Genomic DNA, 18603 nt, shown 5'->3' with positions numbered 1-18603 from the left:
GTTTTTTTTTTATTAGAAATTTCTTTATTATTACTTATTCTTACTAAGCGCCAGCTTAATACTGCAGAAAATTTCAAATCACCCTTGATAACACACTTTCTTTTCTCCTACCCGAATTCTTGATCAAGAGTTTCTCAAGTAAAGACATGCTCTTCTCTCTTCTGTATAAAACTTTATGAAATAAAGGCAAAAGATTGTGTATATCTTGCTGGAAAATGCTGCCCAGGAATCTGGAGATGGTGGCTGCCTGAGCTCCCTTCACCGTCCAGGTCCTGAAAGATTCTTGTTCATGAACTGTCTCTTCACAAAGCAAGTCCACCACTTGCTGGGTTTATCATTCTGAGGGTCGAAAACTTTCTCACAAAGTCTCAGTCCAGTCTCTTGCCTTAGCTGTTGTAAATAGGCTCTCATCACTTCATCTTCCTGTCTGTTTGCAGGTTTGGCATAAATCACATTAAGTGGAAAACCAGGCTCTCCAGGAATGGGAAAATTAGTGATTCCCAGTGTATACATTTCTTTCTCACCTTGGCTTTTGGAATTGCACTTTTGGAGTTTCTTCAGACACTCAGAAATGTAGAGAGTTATATATATCAAGGTCCTATCAGCTTCATTCTTAATTTCTTAGTTCTTGAAGTAGACATTGGCCTTTAAGTAATAGATGGCTTCATCCACAATATCTGTATCTTTTGTCTCTCAGGGGTCCTTTGAATTGACTTCTGATGGGTAACAGTGGCATGTTTCCAATGAGTTTGGTGTCAGGATCCATGAGAGAAGAGTGGTAAGCCGGCATCTTGGAGGTGCCCGAGTTTCAACCCCGAGGAGCAGGATCTAGCTCCAGCGGTGCACTTCCGGTCTGGCAGCCCGGGTGGAGTAGCTCAAGATGTGTTTTATGGCCAAATAGTTCATTTGGTAAAGGTCGTGTGTACCCTTGAAATTATGCAGTTGGTGGGTGGAGTGTTCTATAAATGCCAATTAGATCAAGTTGGTAAACGATGTTGATCAAGTCTTCTGTATCCCTGCTGATTTTCTGCCTACTTGTTCTTTCAATTATTGAAAGATTTCACTTGAAATACCTAACTATAATTATTAATTCATCTATTTTTCCTTTCTGTTTAATTTGTATTAGAGCATAGGATTTATTTAGTTTCATTTTAATTTCTCAGATGACTCTAATATGCAGCCAGAGTTGAAGGACATTGCTTCAAACCAATGGTTCTCAAACTTCAGCATGCATCAGAATCATGAGCTTATTTATATAATAACAAATCATAGGGGATTTGTTATTAATAGAATAGACTGATGGACCCTACTTCCAGAGTTTCTGGGGTGAGGCCCAAGAATTTGAATTTCTTATAGTTCCCAGGTGTTTCTGATATGCTGGTCCAGGAGCCACACTTTAAGAATCACAGTCTAAGACAACATTTCTCAACTTTAGCTGAATACTAGAATCATCTAGGGAGCTTTAACAATCCTGATTCACCAGGCCAATCCAGAAAATTAAACTTAGGATCGGTGTAGGGAGAGGGGAAGTATTGGGACTGAAACATCAATATCCTTTAAAGTTCCCCTGTGTGATTTTATAAGTAGCCAAGATTGAGGATCGCTGGTCTATACAGATATTCCTTGATTTACAATGGGATTACATCCTGATAAACCATAAGTTGAAAATGCACTCAATACACCTACTTTACTAAACACCATAAATTAGCCTAGCTTATCTTTTTTTTTTTTTTGAGACAGAGTCTTAGTCTGTCACCAGGCTGGAATGCAGTGGCATGATCTCAGCTCACTGCAACCTCTTTCTCCCAGATTCAAGCGATTCCCCTGCCTCAGCCTCCTGAGTAGCTAGAACTACAGGCACGTGCTACCACGCCTGACTAATATTTTGTATTTTAGTAGATAACAGGGTTTCACCATGGCCAGGATGGTCTCGATCTCCTGACCTCGTGATATGCCTGCCTCGGCCTCCCAAAGACCTGGAATTATAGGCATGAGCCACTGAGCACAGCCTGGCCTAGCTTAAACATGCTCAGAACACTTACACTGGTCCATAGTTGGGCAAAATCACCTAATCCAAAGCCTATTTTGTAATAAAGTGTTGAATATCTCATATAACTTATTGAATACTGTACTGAAAATGAAAAACAATGTTTGCATGGATATTTGAAGTACGGTTTTTAATGAATGCATATTGTTTTCACACCATCATAAAGACAAAAATTTGTAAGTCAAACCATTATCAGGAACCAAGTACTATAGTAATTATCCAGTTGCCCAAAAAAGTCCTTGCAGCTCATTATCCCCTGGGTAAAAACACTGTGCAGGGCTGGCAAACAACACGTCCTATGAATGATCTAGTGTGCAGGGACAGGACAATGAGTTTCAGCTCCTCTTCCTCTGCTGTCAATTTTGCAGTTTCTCCTTTTGTAAAATGAAGCCAATATTTTCTGCCTGCTTCCTGGAGTACAGAAAGGTTCTGGCCAGGCGTAGTGGCTCACGCCTGTAATCCCAGCACTTTGCGGGGCCGAGGCAGGCAGATCATCCTGGTCAGCATGGTGAAACCCTGTCTACTAAAAAAAAAAAAATTAGCTGGGTGTGGTGGTGTGGCCCTGTAATCCCAGCTACTCAGGAGGCTGAGGCAGGAGAATCACTTGAACCCTGGAGGCGGAGGTTGCAGTGAGCTGAGATTGCACTACTGCACTCCAGCCTGGATGACAGAGTGAGACTCTGTCTCAAAAATAAAAACTAAAAATAAGAGAAAGGTTCTGACATGCTATCTTTTATTATATAGAAAATGAATAAATCGGCTGGGCACAATAGCTCACATCTGTAATCCCAGTACTTTGGGAGGCCAAGGTGGATGAATCACTTGAAGTCAGGAGTTCGAGACCAGTCTCTACTAAATACAAAAAAATTAGCTGGGCATGGTGGTGGGTGCTTGTAATCCCAGCTACTTGGAAGGCTGCAGCAGGTGAATTGCTTGAACCTGGGAGGTGGAGGCTGCAGTGAGCTGAGATTGCACTACTGCACTTCGTTGAAAGAAAAAGGAAAGAAGGAAGGAAGGAAGGAAAGAAAGAAAGAGAAAGAAAAAAAGAAAGAAGGGAGGGAGGGAAGGAAGGGAGGAAAGAGAAGAAAGAAAGAAAGGAAAAGAAAGAAAGAAGAAAGAAAAAAGAAAAAGAAAGAAAGAAAGAAAGAGAGAAAGAAAGAAGAAAGAAAAATTTTCTGGTTGGGTGTGGTGGCTCAATATAATCCCAGCACACTTTGGGAGGCCAAGGAAAGCAGATCACGAGGTCAGGAGTTCAAGATCAGCCTGGCCAACATAGTGAAACCCCGTCTCTACTATAAATACAAAAAATTAGCTGGGCGTGGTGGCAGGCACCTGTAATCCCAGCTACTTGGGAGGCTGAGGCAGGAGAGGCAGAGGTTGTAGTGAGCAGAGATCACGCCACTGCACTCCAGCCTGGGTGACAGTGCAAGGCTCCATCTAAATAAAAAAAGAAGAAGAAATTCTATCAACCAAATATATTTACAAATCAAAATGGTCTTTATTTATACTTATTTTCATAATTGTGTTTTTATACGTAATTTCTTTATAGAAGAAAAATACTGACTAAAAAATACCCAGATATTCTTTATCCTACCTAATACTTGCAGGGAAATTCATGTGTAACAGCCTTTTCAGCAGTAAAGTCATTAAACAGGAGTCTTTTAATTTTCCATTAATCCTCCCATTTTCCTTCATTTCATCCTGCACAGGGACTTTGACCAAAGAGAAACCATTCTGGCAGAAGAATTATGACAAATGGTGCTGATACTTTAGTTTACAGCCTTCTATTTTGCTGATTCTCCTTCCCAGCCCCTCCTTCTTTCTATGTTTTTTTTTTTTAATTTTCAGAGTAATTTTACTCACATTGCAAATCAATTAATTTTTACAGCAATCATGCAGCATAGGCTGAAGAGGTATTACTGTCCACATTTTTCAGCTGAGAAAACTAAAGCAGATAAAGACAGATTGCACAAGGAACCAGCCACATAACACATGTTCCTTGGCTGCCAACATTGTTTTTTCCAGCCAAGGGAATGGAAAAACCAGCACAAATGGAGGCAAGAAAACTAGAGAGCTTCAGGCCCAGAAAAGTGGCTCATATCTGTAGTCTGTGAACCCCAAATATCTGAGATAGGTCTCAGTCAATTTAGGAAGTTAATTTTGCCAAAGTTAAGGACATGCACCTGTGACACAGCCTCAGGAGGTCCTGACGACATGTGCCCAAGGTGGTCGGGGCACTCAAAGCAGGGAGAAGGCTTCCAGGTCATATGCAGGCAAGAGGAAAATGGTTGCATTCTTTTGAGTTTCTGATTAGCCTTTCCAAAGGAAACTATCAGATATGCATTTATCTCAGTGAGCAAAGGGATGACTTTGAGTTCTGTATGTCCTTTGTCCACAAGGAAACTCCTTATGAAGGAGGTATATAGCTTTTTATCTTAGTAGCTACCTTTTATTAAGGAATAGAATGGGAGGCAGGTTTGCACTAAGCAGTTCCCCCACTTGGCTTTTCCCTTTGGCTTAGTGATTTTGGAGTCCCAAGACTTATTTTCACAAGTTTCAGAACTTTGGGAGGTAGGCAGATCACCTCAGCTCAGGAGTTCGAGACCAGCCTGGGTAACACAGTGAAACCTCATCTCTACAAAAAAATACCAGAATTAGCCAGTCATGTTGGTGCATGCCTGTAGTCTCAGCAACCCAGGAGGCTAAGGTAAGAGAATTACCTGAGCTGGGATGTTGAGGCTGCAGTAAGCCGAGATCCTGCCACTGCACTTCAGTCTGGGCCACAGAGTGAGACCCTGTCTCAAAAAATAAAAACAAACAAAAACTAGAGCTTTTCCGATAGTCCAGGAGCCAACTTGGCAATTCACGAGGCAAAGGGATACGAGAAGCAGAAGGCAATATTTAGAGATTAAATCATCTAGTCCATCACAGCTGTTCTATAAAAGGGGAACCTAGGTCGAGTACAGTGGCACCACTGCACTCCAGCCTGGACAACAGGAGCAAAACTCCATCTCTAAAAACAAAGGTGGGGTGGAGGAGGAGTGATCTGGCTTGCTGTGGGCAACTTGAAGGTAGGAAAAGAGTTCAGAATTGACAGGCAGCAAATGAGGCAGTTCTGGCCTCACTGTGCCCCTAAGCTTCAGACCAACCCACATAGCCATCAATCAACAGATATTTGCACGTGGATATCCTACAAGCATTTCAGACCACGTCCAAAAGTATTTCTCCTCCCTCATTTATCCTATCAACTTGACCTCCTTCACCTGTGGCACCCAACTCAATAAATAGCTGAGGGCAAGAGCCTGGGAATCGTACCTCTCCCTTTATCTCCATGTCTTCTGAATCACCAAATTATTCTACCAATCTTTTAGATCCATGTCCTCCTCCCCATTTCTTCCGACACAGTTCAAGTCCTCACTGTCGCTGGGTTGTTACTGTAGATGGTCTAACAGGTCTCCAGGCTTCCACTTCTTGCCCTGTTTCAACACGTCTGCCGCCCTACCAGCCACCACAGAAAGCTTTCTAAAACAGAAAGTGTATGTCATTGCCCTGCTTATTTTTCATTTGTTCTTTACCCCTGGCATGACAAAGCCCAGTCCCAAACAGTCCCAATGTATTTGTGATTTGGCCTCTGACCTCTTCTCACATGTCATCTTTCACCACTCATAACTTCAGCCAAGCCCAGGTTTTGCAGTTCCTTCAATGCCGCCTTTGGCTTTGACACTAATGGCTCACTCTTCCTGGAAGTGTCCCCCTTCTTCTACCCTTCGCCTTGCTAAAATTAACTGACCTAGACTCAGCTCAGGCTGGTGTTTTTCCTGGCACCCCTTTTATACCTCCTTTTGATATTTCCATAATATCTTGTGCAAACAAGAGACACTACTCACCCTGAACTGTGTTTGCTCACACGTCTGTGTCCCTTGCTAAACTATGAGCTGTGGGGTGGTAGGGACACTGTTCTATTCAGCATTTGACATTAAATATTCATCCAACAAATATCTGAGGACCTACTATATGCCAAATGCTATAGATATAAAGGGTATAGCAGTGAACAAAGACACTCTTTGGTATCAAGAGGAGGTGACATAAATAAATGAGCCTATACATAGAATGAAAAGTGCTATGCAGAAAATTAAAATAAACCATGATACAAAAGTGACTGAAACAGTCTGGGCACAATGGCTTACACCTATAATTCCAGCACTTTGGGAGGCCAAGGTGGGCGCATCACCTGAGGACGGGAGTTCAAGACCAGCTTGACCAACATGGAGAAACCCTGTCTCTACTAAAAATACAAAATTAGCCAGGCATGGTGGTGCATGCCCATAATCCAGGCTACTCGGGAGGCTCAGGCAGGAGAATCACTTGAACCCAGGAGGCGGAAGTTGAAGTGAGCTGAGATTGTGCCATTGCACTCCAGCCTGGGCAGCAAGAGGGAAACTCCATCTCACAAAAGAAGGAAGGAAGGAAGGAGGGAAGAAGGAGGGAAGGAGGGAGGGAGGGAGGGAAAGAAAAAAGAAAGGAAGGAAGAAAGAAAGGAAGAAAAGGAAGGAAGGAAGAGAGGGAGGGAGGGAGAGAGAAAGTGACTGTACAGGTACTTTAGATTGGGTATGTCAGGAAGTCCTGTCTGGGGAAGCAAATTGAAGCTGATACATAAAGGCAGGTATTCTGAGTTTGGGAGAGCAGAGCACTCCAGTAGGGAAGACTACCAGAGCAAATGCCGGAAGTACCAAAGGTCCGTGCACCTTAAAGTGTGAGAAAGTAGTGAAGATGGAAAGACAGGAAGGCAGGGACCACATTTAACTTTGCAGGCCAGAGTAGAGTTTTGATTTTATTACAAGTGTGACACGATTGGAGAGTTTACACGATCTGACTTCTATGTTTTGAAAGATCACTCTGGGACTGCTACGTGGCCACTGGGCTGTCCAGAGGGGAAACTAAGGCCCATCCGGAGGAGAGAGACATTGGTGGCCTGGATAGAGTGGTGGCAGTTCTGGAGAAAGTGGATAGATTTGGGTTATGCGGTGAGTTAGACTGACCAGGATCAAATGACAGGCAGATGAATTAGGGTGACCCTTAGATTTCTGGCTCATGGAACACCAGGGTAGTTACTGGGGAACCAGCAGACGCTCAGACGCTTCCAAGCCTTGAGAAGCAGGCCTCGAGAAATCCCTTCTCCCGCCAGGCTTCGGCGTGAGTTAAAATCAGGCAGCCGGAAAGCAACAGGCCCAGGCCCGCAGCCGGCGGCCTCGCAGCGCCGGGACGCCGGGAGAGCGCGGGGACTCCACGAGCCCGGCGCGGGGTTTTCCGCATCTTACGGGCGGGGCCGGAAGAGGAAGTCGGCGCTGCCGTGGCGGCCCCTGCAGCAGCGACGGTCCCATCCTAGCCTGGCCAGCCCCTGTCCGGTCCGGTCCTGCCACGGAGGCAGCTTAGCGTCGGGACCCCGAGCGTACCCCGCCGAGTGAGCCGCGCCGCCCCACCCGGCTCCCACCGGCCCGATGGGGCCGCAGCGGCGGCTGCCCCCTGTCGCGGCCGCACTGCTCTTGGGCTTCCTGCTCCCGCTGGTAAGGGGGCGGAAGGGCGCACTGGCCTCCCAGGGGCTGGGCGGGGCCGGGGCCAGGCCCGAGGCTCCCTTCCCCTTCTCCCTACCCTGGCCCCCCGCCCGGTCTCCCCTCTGCCCGCGCCTACTCGGCCAGCTCTCGCTCTCCCCTTTCCTCTCCTCCCCTTCCCATTACTCATCGCTTTCTTTCCATCCTCCCTTTTCCCCCTTCTTTCCCCCAACCTTCTTGCCCCCCACTCGATTCCCAACGGTTGAAGTCCGGCGAAATACCTACCCCAAAAAGTTCAGAGAAGCCCCTTAGATTACATTGACCTTGGTGCTTCTCCATAGTTGCTCACCGTCCCAGCGTGTTCTGAATTGACCTCTGGATTTTACTGTCTAAGCCTTCCTTACCGCTTCATACCCCTGGGAAGAAAAAAAATTATACAAGAAGCCAGGGTGTTTAGCGGTTCGAGGACTGCACTTTAATTGCAATAAATTAAAGACACAGATGTCTTTTTAAATTTTCCTTCCCACACTATAGTTCCTGCTTCGCCTTAGGGCTCATTTGATTCTGTTATGATGGTTTGTTGTGGGGGCGACGGGGGAGGGTTGTTTTGTAATAGCAGTAATTTAAAATACGTTTTAAAAGAAAACACCAAAATGTAATGCCTTTAGTTGTTTTCAGTTTTCTGCCTAATATAAAGGGTTGGGTGGGGAGGGTCGGTTAAATATAAGTAACAAATATGTGTTCATAGGTTTGTTTTCATAATTACAGAGAAGTAATAGTGTTTTAAAATTCGGCCTCAAGTAATTTGAGCTTCCGTGTGGGAGGGGGGTTGTCAGGAACCTGGTGTTTCAATTTTTGTTTCTAGTAACTTTCACTTAGGGAGTTTCAGGTTGGAAACTTATGAATGTTACTTATACAGAATTGGTATAGTGTAAGCCTGTTTTGTTCTATTAAAATGTGTGATTTCTTTGAAAGACAATGTTTTGCGGACTCTCCAGTTTAAAGGGTTAGTATTAATGAATATATGCAATACAAAAATGTCTTTAATGTTTATTGAAAAACCAAAATCTAGGCGAAAAAGTAAGTGCCTTTTGGTGTATTCATAACTTTGATAGGCAACATGAGGAACCTGAGAGAATGTGTCTAAAAATTGCTGGGGGAGGGGAGTACGATATAAAAAGAGCAACAAAATAGCAGTGTTAGTCTGAGTTTTTAAAGGTGTTTACTGTGTAATACAGACGTATAATACTTATGTCCAAAAGATATTCAGGTACTATGTAGCTGTATGCAGAACTATAACCTAGATATAAAACTTCCCCATAAAAAAGAGAGAGAGAAAAGAAAAAACTTCCCAAAGTGTTTTTGTGCTCATTTTCATTTGAATCTCTTGGGCTGATTTTAAGAATGAATATTAAAAAAAAAAAAAAAAAAGAATGAATATATATATCACATTCATACTAATCCTTTCTCAACATAAATTAATAGCTTAGTGATGCATCAGTTCCTCATAAACTTACATTAAAATTCTTCTTAAAATCCCTGAGCCCTCTCAATAGAAAACTCTGTTTAAGTAGACTTGTCTTATTATTTTACAGCCTTCACAAATCTAAAGATCATCCATGTCTTAAATTGTATCTAGGCTGTGTCCCACATTCTGGATTTTAGGCTTTTTATATTGCACCTTTGTACTTTGTTGTACCTCACTGTGGTAATCTCAGGTTGTATACTTCTCTGTCCTAGGGTTGTTGTGAGGATTAAGTAACGTTCTTCTACTCCGCAGATATTTGGTATACATCTTATTATATGGTAGATACTGCCCTGATGACTGAGTAAACTGACAAGATCTGTTTAAATTGTAAGGATACCAGCTAGTATCACTGATTTTTCTATTTCTTGTTGATTTCTTCATGGATTTGTTTTCTTCTTGATTCTTCCTTCCTTTAATTTCTTGAGGTGGTCTTTCTCATTCCTTTCATGTTTTGAGAACTTGAGCAGATCTGGTTTCCTTTTCCTCAGCTTGAGCTCTCTTTTCTCCTTTCTGGATACCTAGTTCCTTTCCTCCAACTCTGAAGTCTTTTACCATTTTCTCCTGAAAGCCCTTTGTTTATTCCTCTTCCCTAATTTTATAGCTCCAGGTAGCCGTTCTGAGTTCATCCGATTAGTGATGCCAGCTCAGTCATTTCATTTCTCCTCTCTGGGCTCTTGAAACTGGCACTACTTCTCCTTAGTCATGTAATAACAGGGCCAACATCCTCATCTCTAATAGAAGTTGCACATAGTCTTCAGAAACCACTGACACATTCATGTAGAAGAGGCAGGGGAATTAGTATTGGAAAGGCTCTTAAAGATCATTTAGCCTACTCTCCTCATTATGGTCATCTTCACATCAGCATGACCTCACTGTGTATTTTGAACTCAAGCTACAGCACGTCTGGCTGTTTTAATGTTTTTTAAATCCATTGGGTCCAGAAATAAAATGAATGCCTAGCAGGTAGTTAAGTGTGTCTTGACCTTGCCGTAATTACATTTTATTTATTTATTTATTTATTTCTAAGACAGAGTCTCACTCTTTCGCCCAGTCTGTAGTGCAATGAGGCAATCTCAGTTCACTGCAACCTTTGCCTCCCCGGTTCAAGTGATTCTCCTACCTCAGCCTCCCGAGTACCTAGGATTACAGGTGCCCGCTACCACATCTGCCTAATTTTTGTACTTTTAGTAGAGATGGGGTTTTACTATGTTGCCCAGGCTGGTCTCAAATTCTTGACCTCAGGTGATCTGCCTGCCTCGGCCTCCCAAAGTGCTGGGATAACAGGCGTGAGCCACCACGCCCAGCTATCATCACTACATTTTACACCTCTCCTTCCCCAGTTCAACCTTGGTCCTGGGCCCCCGTGGTCAGACCTTTATTTCACAGTGTGGATCCAATCATGGGATTCTGTTTCAAAGAAAATGGATGCTGTTTATTCTGGCTCTGTCTTTTTACTTTATTGTTATTTTATTATGATTTATTAATTTATTTTGAAATGGAGTTTCACTCTTGTTGCCCAGGTTAGAGTGCAACAGTGAGATCTCTGCTCACCTCAACCTCCACCTCCCGGGTTCAAGCTATTCTCCTGCCTCAGCCTCCTGTGTAGCTGGGATTACAGGCATGCACCACCACATCCAGCTAAGTTTGTATTTTTAGTAGAAACGAGGTTTTTCCATGTTGGTCAGGCTGGTCTCAACGCCCTTCCTCAGGTGGTCTGCTGCCTTGGCCTCCCAAAGTGCTGGGATTATAGGCATGAGCCACCGTGCCTGGCAGCTCTGTCTTTCTAATTTGCTTTAAAGTTCTCTGAAGAATTTTGAGTCTTCCTCACAGTGTCTTTTTTTTTTTTTTGAGTGGAGTCTCACTCTGTCACCTGGGCTAAAGTGCAGTGGCATGACCTGAGCTCACTGCAACCTCTGCCTCCCAGGTTCAAGTGATTCTCCTGCCTCAGCCTCCCAAGTAGCTGGAACTACAGGTGCCTGACACCATACCTGGCTAATTTTTGTATTTTTAATAGAGATGGGGTTTCGCCATTTTGGCCAGGCTAGTCTGGAACTCCTGACCTCATGATCTGCCTGCCTCAGGCTCCCAAAGTGCTGGGATTACAGGTGTGAGCCACCATGCCCGGCTCCTCACAGTGTCTTTATGAAAGTTCTGTTTGAGAGGCTGAGGTGAGAGAATTGCTTGAGGCCAGGAGTTTGAGACCAGCTTGGGCAACATAGCAAGACCCCACCTCTACAAAAAATTAAAAAATTAGCTGAGTGTGGTGATTTATGTCTCTATTCCCAGCTACTTGGGAGGCTGAGGTAGGAGGATCACTTAAGCCCAGGAGTTTGAGGCTGCAGTGAGCTATGATCATGCCACTGTACTCCATCCATCCTGGGTGACAGAGAAGACTGTGTTTGTCTTAACACACACACACACACACACACACACACACACACATAGTTTTGTTGATTTTTTTTTCCTTCAAAAAATGTGAAGTAGAATATAGCTGCATCTTGAACTTGATACAATAAAATGATAATCAGGATACCCAGTAGAAAAATCTGTTGCTGAAAATTTGCATTCATTTTGTATACTACACCATCTCAAAGAATCTTCAGTTCTTTCCCTTCTGCTCTCTTCTCTCAACCTCCAGGGGAAAGTAGGTATGTTCTGCTACCCAGGCAGTCAGAAATCTGCTGAGCTCCTGGGCTATGGAATGAATTGTGTCCCCCCACCCCTGACAGCCCCACCCCAAATTCATATGGTGAAGCCATAACCCCCAAAGTATTGGTATTTGGAGATGGGTCCTTCAAGAGATTTTTAGGTTTAAATGAGGTTATGAAGATGGGACCCTATGATAGGATTAGTACCCTTTTAAGAAAAGACATCAGGCTGGGTGTGGTGGCTCATACCTGTATTCCCAGCACTTTGGGAGGCCACGGCAGGTGGATCATGGGATCAGGAGTTTGAGACCAGTCTGGCCAACATGGTGAAACCTTGTCTCTGCTGAAAATACAAAAATTAGCCAGGCATAGTTGTGGGTGCCTGTAATCCCAGCTACTTGGGAGGCTGAGGCAGGACAATCACTTGAACCTGGGAGGCAGAGATTGCAGTGAGCTGAGATTGTGCCTCTGCACTCCAGCCTGGGCAACAGAGCAAGACTGTCTTGGGGGAAAAAAAGAAGAAGAAGAAGAGAAAGATATCAGAGAGCTTTCTCTCTCTTTGCCATGTGCGGACACGGTGAGAAGGTAACTATAAGCCAGGAAGAGAGCCTTCACTAGAAACCAGCCCACCTGGCACCTTGGTCCAGAACTGTGAGAAAATAAATTTCTGTTGTTTAAACCACCAGAAAATAAATTTCTGTTGAAGTACTTTGTTATGGAGCCTGAGCTGACAAAAACATTCTAGGTTTATTACATTCCTCCTTTTAACTTTCAGCTTCTTCAGAATTTTTCTTTTACCTTGCCTCTGAACTGTCTGTGAATTTCCACATCCTGTTAACTCTTTTCTAAGCCAGTGATGGCTGTATACCTCTTTCCCAAAATGCAACACCTATAATCTCCTTTGAAACTCAAAAAATCCTGAGAAGATTCAGGAAAATTATGACTTATCCTAGATCGTATGGAAAGTCATGAAAAATATGACTAGAACTAAGGTCTTTTGGTATCTTTCCACTAAATTGTGCAGTAATTTTTTTTCTTATTAATGTAATATAAATATGTATGTTATAATAGAGATAGAATCTTGCTATGTTGCCCAGGCTGATCTTAAACTCCAGGGCTCAAACTGTCCTTCCCCCTCAGCCTCTCAAAGTGCTAGAATTACAGGTGTGAGTCACCATACACAGCCAATAATTTTTTTTCTGATCAATAATGGGCCACAAGACTGATAGGATAAATTTGTTAACTTTATTTATGAGGCTTAAAAATAGTAAACGTTGGCCAGGCATGGTAGCTCATGCTTGTAATCCCAGCACTTTGGGAAGCTGAGGCAGGAGAATTGCTTGAGGCCAGATGTTTGAGACCAGGCTGGGCAGTACAGTAAGACCCTGTCTTTAAAAAAAGTTTAAAAATTAACTGGGTACAGTGGCTCATGCCTATAGTCCCAGCTATTCAGGAGGATCAGGTGAATCACACAGGAGTTGAAGGCAGCAGTGAGCTATGATCCTGCCACTGTTCTGTAGCCTGGGTAACAGAGATCCTGTCGATAGATAGATAGATAGATAGATATGCTTATTATATATTCAATCAATTGTTAAAAATCACCTGAAATTTCGTCTCTTTATGAAAATCTGAACCATAAAGTGTCCAAGTATAGGCCCTTCCCTCAAGATATTAAATTTTTTATTTTTTATTTTTATTTTTATTATGTATTTAATTTTGAGATGGAGTTTCGCTCTTGTTGCACAGGTTGGAGTGCAGTGGCATGATCTCAGCTCATTGCAACCTCTGCCTCCCCAGTTCAAGCGATTCTCCTGCCTCAGCCTCCCAAGTACCTGGAGTTACAGGCATGTATCAGCATGCTGGCTAATTTTGTATTTTTAGTAGAGACGGGGTTTCTCCATGTTAGGCTGGTCTCTAACGCCCAACCTCAGGTGATCCACCCACCTGGGCCTCCCAAAGTGCTGGGATTACAGGCATGAGCCACTGCACCCAGCCAACATTTTTTTTTAAAGTTGATTGCCTTTAGGCCAGAATTTGCCAAGCTTTACCATGCTGTATTGTTTTAAATCTGTTCTGACTTATGCATTTATATTACTTGCCTGGCCTTGTAGGCATTTGAGTTTGTGAATTCTAATGTAAATAATAAATTCTGTAAACTTGAGATATATTTTTAAGTGGGAAGATTGTTTAGAGAAAACCAGTAAGAAGGCTGGATCTAGGTAACAAGTGGTGTATAAGCCCAGTAAAGCAGGATCTCTACCTAACTTATTCTCTGCTGTCTCCCCTGTATCTTACAGACTGCAGAGTATTGAATGAATGAATGAATGAATAACTGCCTTGTCTTCCCCTCACATCCTTTTACCCCTGAGCCTGTGCATTCTATGTTGCCATATTGTCCAGATGGAAGGAATGATTCTATTCATGCTTTTCCCGTGACCCACAGACAACTTTGATTCCCTGTAAATCCCTATTTGATGTCCTAGCTCCGACTTAATCACTATTTAAGTAATTATTCATAATCTCTGTAAATGTAATTATAGTCACTTTCAGGGCATTTCTGTAAACCTGAATACTGGAAGCAGGAATAGAAATAATGTATGTTGTCTTGATTATATAAGTTATTAGGGAGGAAAGAGTGAATGGTCAGAAAGATTTTAGGCCTGACTTTGGAACATGTGCCATTCAGATAATCTCAACTCTGCCTTTCCTGTAGGGGCTCCTTTCAACTCTTTCATTATGTTGCTGTTGACTTAAAACTGTTGCCTGTGTAAAAGAGAAAGATATTTGTAAAGAAAGGGATGTCTCTTACATTGCTATGATATAAGGGCAGTTGACTGTTGCTCCTTCAAATTTACCAGTGATTACACTGTAACTTTATATATTCTGGTTTATGAATATAGATTTTTAAAAATTGCTAGTTCTCATTCTAAAAAAGTTGTTTATTAACAACATTTGTCCCCAAGCCTTCCTCATATTTGGTATCTAAAAATAGAAGCATGCATAGTTTAATTTGTACATTTTATTTTATTTTTGAAATGGAATTTTGCTGTTATTGCCCAGGCTGGAATGCAATGACACAATCTAGGCTCACCACAACCTCCACCTCCTGGGTTCAAGCAATTCTCTTACCTCAGCCTCCCTAGTAGCTTGGATAGCAGGCATGCGCCACCATGCCTGGCTAGTTTTGTATTTTTAGTAGAGACAGGGTTTCTCCATGTTGGTCAGGCTGGTCTCAAACTCCCAACCAAGGGTGATCCACCTACCTCCGGCCTCCCAAAGTGCTGGGATTACAGGCATGAGCCACCGTAAGCCCGGCCTATTTGTACATTTTATAAAGAAATATTACAAAGGGGTTAATTGGAGAGAGAGAGAGAGTTATAGTCACATTCACATATTATCTTTTTAAATTGAAGACACAGACATAAGTATATCTAATGGAAAACAATACAAATAACACAAACCAGGTTTAACTGACAGACTGTGGAGGCAAGTGGTGAAAGTAGGACCCAGTGACACATCTACGGAAGAGTTCCGAATAAACTCAGGAGAAGAATGGGAGAACTGCTTGCCTAAACACAAATGTCTGTGCCATTAGACTACAGATGCATTGTGACTGTAATCTGTTGAGAAAACTCCTAAGAGGACCTCTGTACTGCCTAGAAGACTACCATTCATAATGAAGTCTATAACCATGTACTCTGGGTCAACATCAGAGCTTCACCTGAAAGCTTGTTAGAAATGCATAATCTTGCCAGGAATAGGTACAAATAAGAACTGCTGGATCAGAATCTGCAATTTTTTTTTTTGAGATGGAGTCTTGCTCTCTCACCCAGGCTGAAGTGCAGTGGTGTGATCTTGGCTCACTGCAACCTCCGCCTCCCGGGTTCAAGCAGTTCTTCTGAGTACCTGGGACTACAGGCACATGCCACCATACCTGGCTAATTTTTGTATTTTTAGTAGAGACAGGGTTTTACCATATTGGCCAGGCTGGTGTGGAACTTCTGACCTCATGATCTGCCTGCCTTGGCCTCCCAAAGTGCTGGGATTACAGGAGTGAACCACCATGCCTGGTTTTTTTGATGGGGGCGGGTTGGAGGGATGGAGTTTCGCTCTTGTTTCTCAGGCTGGAGTGCAATGGCATGGTCTGGACTCACTGCAGCCTCCATCTTCTAGGTTCAAGTGATTCTCCTGCCTCAGCCTCCTTCCACCATGCCTGGCTAATTTTTACATTTTTAGTAGAGACAGGGTTTCACCATGTTGGCCAGGCTGGTCTCGAACTCCTGACCTCAGGTGATCCACCCGTCTCACCCTCCCAAAGTGCTGGGATTACAGGTGTGAGCCACCGTGACTGGCCAGAGTTGTCATTGCTTTAGATTTTCAGAAATATTTTGATATTGTCATACTAAAAGCTATTTAGTAGAAAGTGATCAGAGGAATAGGCGACATTAAGAGAGATTTAAACATTAAAATTTTTTTTTTTTTTTTTTTTTAATTGAGACAGAGTCTCACTCTGTCTCCCAGGCTGGAGTGCAGTGGCACAATCTCAACTCACTGCAACCTCCACCTCCTGGGTCCAAACAATTCTCAGGCCTCAGCCTCCCAAGTAGCTGGGATTATAGGCGCCTGCCACCATGCCTGGCTAATTTTTGTATTTTTAGTAGAGATGGGGTTTCCCTATGTTGGCCAGGCTGGAAACATTAAAATTCTTTAATTTGAAAAGAAAATGATATGGAATATGATGGAAGTCAGTTAATACGGACAAAGTAGATTAAAATTGTTCATGAGATCCTAGAATACCATAACAGGTACCTCATAAAGTCAGAGAAAAAGGAAGTACAACTTCACAGTATGGGCTAGTAAACTTGCTTCCCTTGTGTGTAAGGATCAAATAATATGCTGAAAATAAAGTGTATTATTTGATCCTGTTAGGAGATTGATATGATGGCCATGGAAGACTCTTGATTTGAAGACCAGTCTGAAGGAATTTGCCTGTAAAAGGAAGAATTGGGATGAGCAATGAGGACCCATTGTAAGAGGAAAGGAGTTCCATGAGCCCTGGAGTCCTAGAATTAGGAATATTTAGAAGAATATAAGGCAAGAATTTAGGATGTGGGAGGAATTGATTGGTTATTAGAGGAATTTGAGAAGTGGTAGGAAACCCCACGCCAGTATTGTAGAAGAGAGGGAGTTAGTAACTAATGCAGAGAAATATGTGATCATTATTAAAACTGGAGTGTGATTGTTGGGCACTGAGAAAGAGGTGCCTGGGGATCTAGCTGTATGAAGGGACTTGAAGTGAGAGCAGAGTTGAAAGACTGCTGATCTCTGTTTTAGAGAGCTCAGTTCTAGCCCTGAGACCGACTGACCTTATCCTTTTGATCATTTTGGGTCTGTTTAATCTATAAGATGAACAGACTAGATTATGTTATTTCTAAATCTCTTCTACCCCTTAAACAGTTTTTTTCTATTGAGAATGGTATCTGACTATGTTGCCCAGGCTCATCTCAAATCCTGGCCTCAAGCGATCTTCCCACCTCAGCTTCCCAATGTGCTAGGATTCCAGGCATGAGCTACCATGCCCAGCCTCTTTTAGCTTTTGATACTAACCTTTTTACTAAAATGATTTTTTTTAAGATTTTTTAATGAAGTCATAGAAGACCAGACCACAGTTGATTACAAAGAAAAATTCAAGCCGGGCTCGGTGGCTCACGCTTATAATCCCAGCACTTTGGGAGTCTGGGGTGGGCAGATCACCTGAGGTCAGGAGTTCAAGACCAGCCTGGCCTACATGGAGAAATCCCATCTCTTTAAAAAAAAAAAGAAAAGAAAAAGGAAAAAGAAAGAGAAATAAAAATTCAGACGTTCTGGAGCATGTCTCCAACTTGGAAGGTGAAAAGAAAGGGTCTTTGTCAAATGATATAATACTAACATGAGTGGACCACCTAATTTGGCGCTTGTAATGTTTTCAACAGACACTAACTTTCAAGCCCATTTTCTATGTTTCCCAACTTAATTGACATAGCACTGCGGTTTCCACTGTTCTGTTCTTTTATAGCTTTGTTACTGAAGGTGTAGTCCATTGACCAGCAGCATCAGCATCACCTAGGAGCTTATTACAAATGCAGAATATAAGGCCAAGCATGGTGGCTCATACCTGTGATCCCAGCACTTTGAGAGGCTGAGGTGGGAGGATCACTTGAGGCCAGGAGTTTGAGACCAGTCTGAGTACCATGGTGAGATCTTGTCTCCTGTAAGTACTGCTTCAATAGCAGTGGTTCTCAAACTTGAACTGATATCAGAATCTCCAGAAAGGCTTGTTAAAACATAAATTGGCCAGAACTTCTGATTCAGTAGGTCTGGAATGGGGCCTGCGAATTGCTTCTTTTTTTTTATGAGACAGGGTCTCCTTGTCACCTAGGATGGAGTGCAGTGGCATGGTCATGGCTCCCTGCAGCCTCAACCTCAAAGACTCAAGCAATCCTTTCACCTCAGCCTCTAAAGTAGTTGGGACTATAGGTACACACCACTACACCCAGCAATTTTTTTATTTTTATTTTTTAAGAAACAGGGTCTCTCCATATTGCCCAGACTGGTCTCGAACTCCTGGGCTCAAGCAGCCCTCCTGCATCAACCTCCCAAAGGGTTGGGATTAGAGGCGTGAGCTACCATGACCATCCTTTGCATTTTTAATACCTTAAGAACTATTAAAGTTTTCCCTAGGAAATCTTTGACTTTAATTACATCCTGTTCATGATTATCTGTTTCAGGTTTGCTTTTAATCCCCCTGTAAGACTTTACTTTCTTGTTTTCTAACTTTTGCTTTTAAGATGG

The 18603-nt window shown here is 42.9% G+C and overlaps 1 protein-coding gene and 1 pseudogene across 5 annotated transcripts in view; one reads left to right on the top strand and one right to left on the bottom strand.

Moving 5' to 3' along the window:
- Position 1: 1 nt before the first annotated feature.
- On the bottom strand, positions 2-8079 carry LOC108593398 (actin-related protein 2/3 complex subunit 3 pseudogene; annotated as a pseudogene). The gene is made up of 4 exons (XR_013520976.1): positions 7882-8079; positions 5363-5569; positions 4768-4842; positions 2-3484 (listed from the first exon to the last, which is right to left on the bottom strand). The product of XR_013520976.1 is annotated as an actin-related protein 2/3 complex subunit 3 pseudogene (transcript).
- Positions 7380-18603, top strand: part of SPPL2A (signal peptide peptidase like 2A) — a 56692-nt gene continuing 45468 nt past the window's right edge. For all 4 annotated transcript variants that reach the window (XM_009005448.5, XM_078334241.1, XM_009005447.5 and 1 more), the window contains exon 1: positions 7380-7611. In XM_009005448.5, the coding sequence (XP_009003696.1) occupies positions 7546-7611 (66 nt within the window). In that variant the 5' untranslated portion in view covers positions 7380-7545. The remainder of the gene's footprint in view (positions 7612-18603) is intronic.

The sequence above is a fragment of the Callithrix jacchus genome, chromosome 8, assembly GCF_049354715.1.
Source record: "Callithrix jacchus isolate 240 chromosome 8, calJac240_pri, whole genome shotgun sequence".
Taxonomy (NCBI): domain Eukaryota; kingdom Metazoa; phylum Chordata; class Mammalia; order Primates; family Cebidae; genus Callithrix; species Callithrix jacchus.
This window is presented reverse-complemented; position numbering and strand designations above follow the sequence as displayed.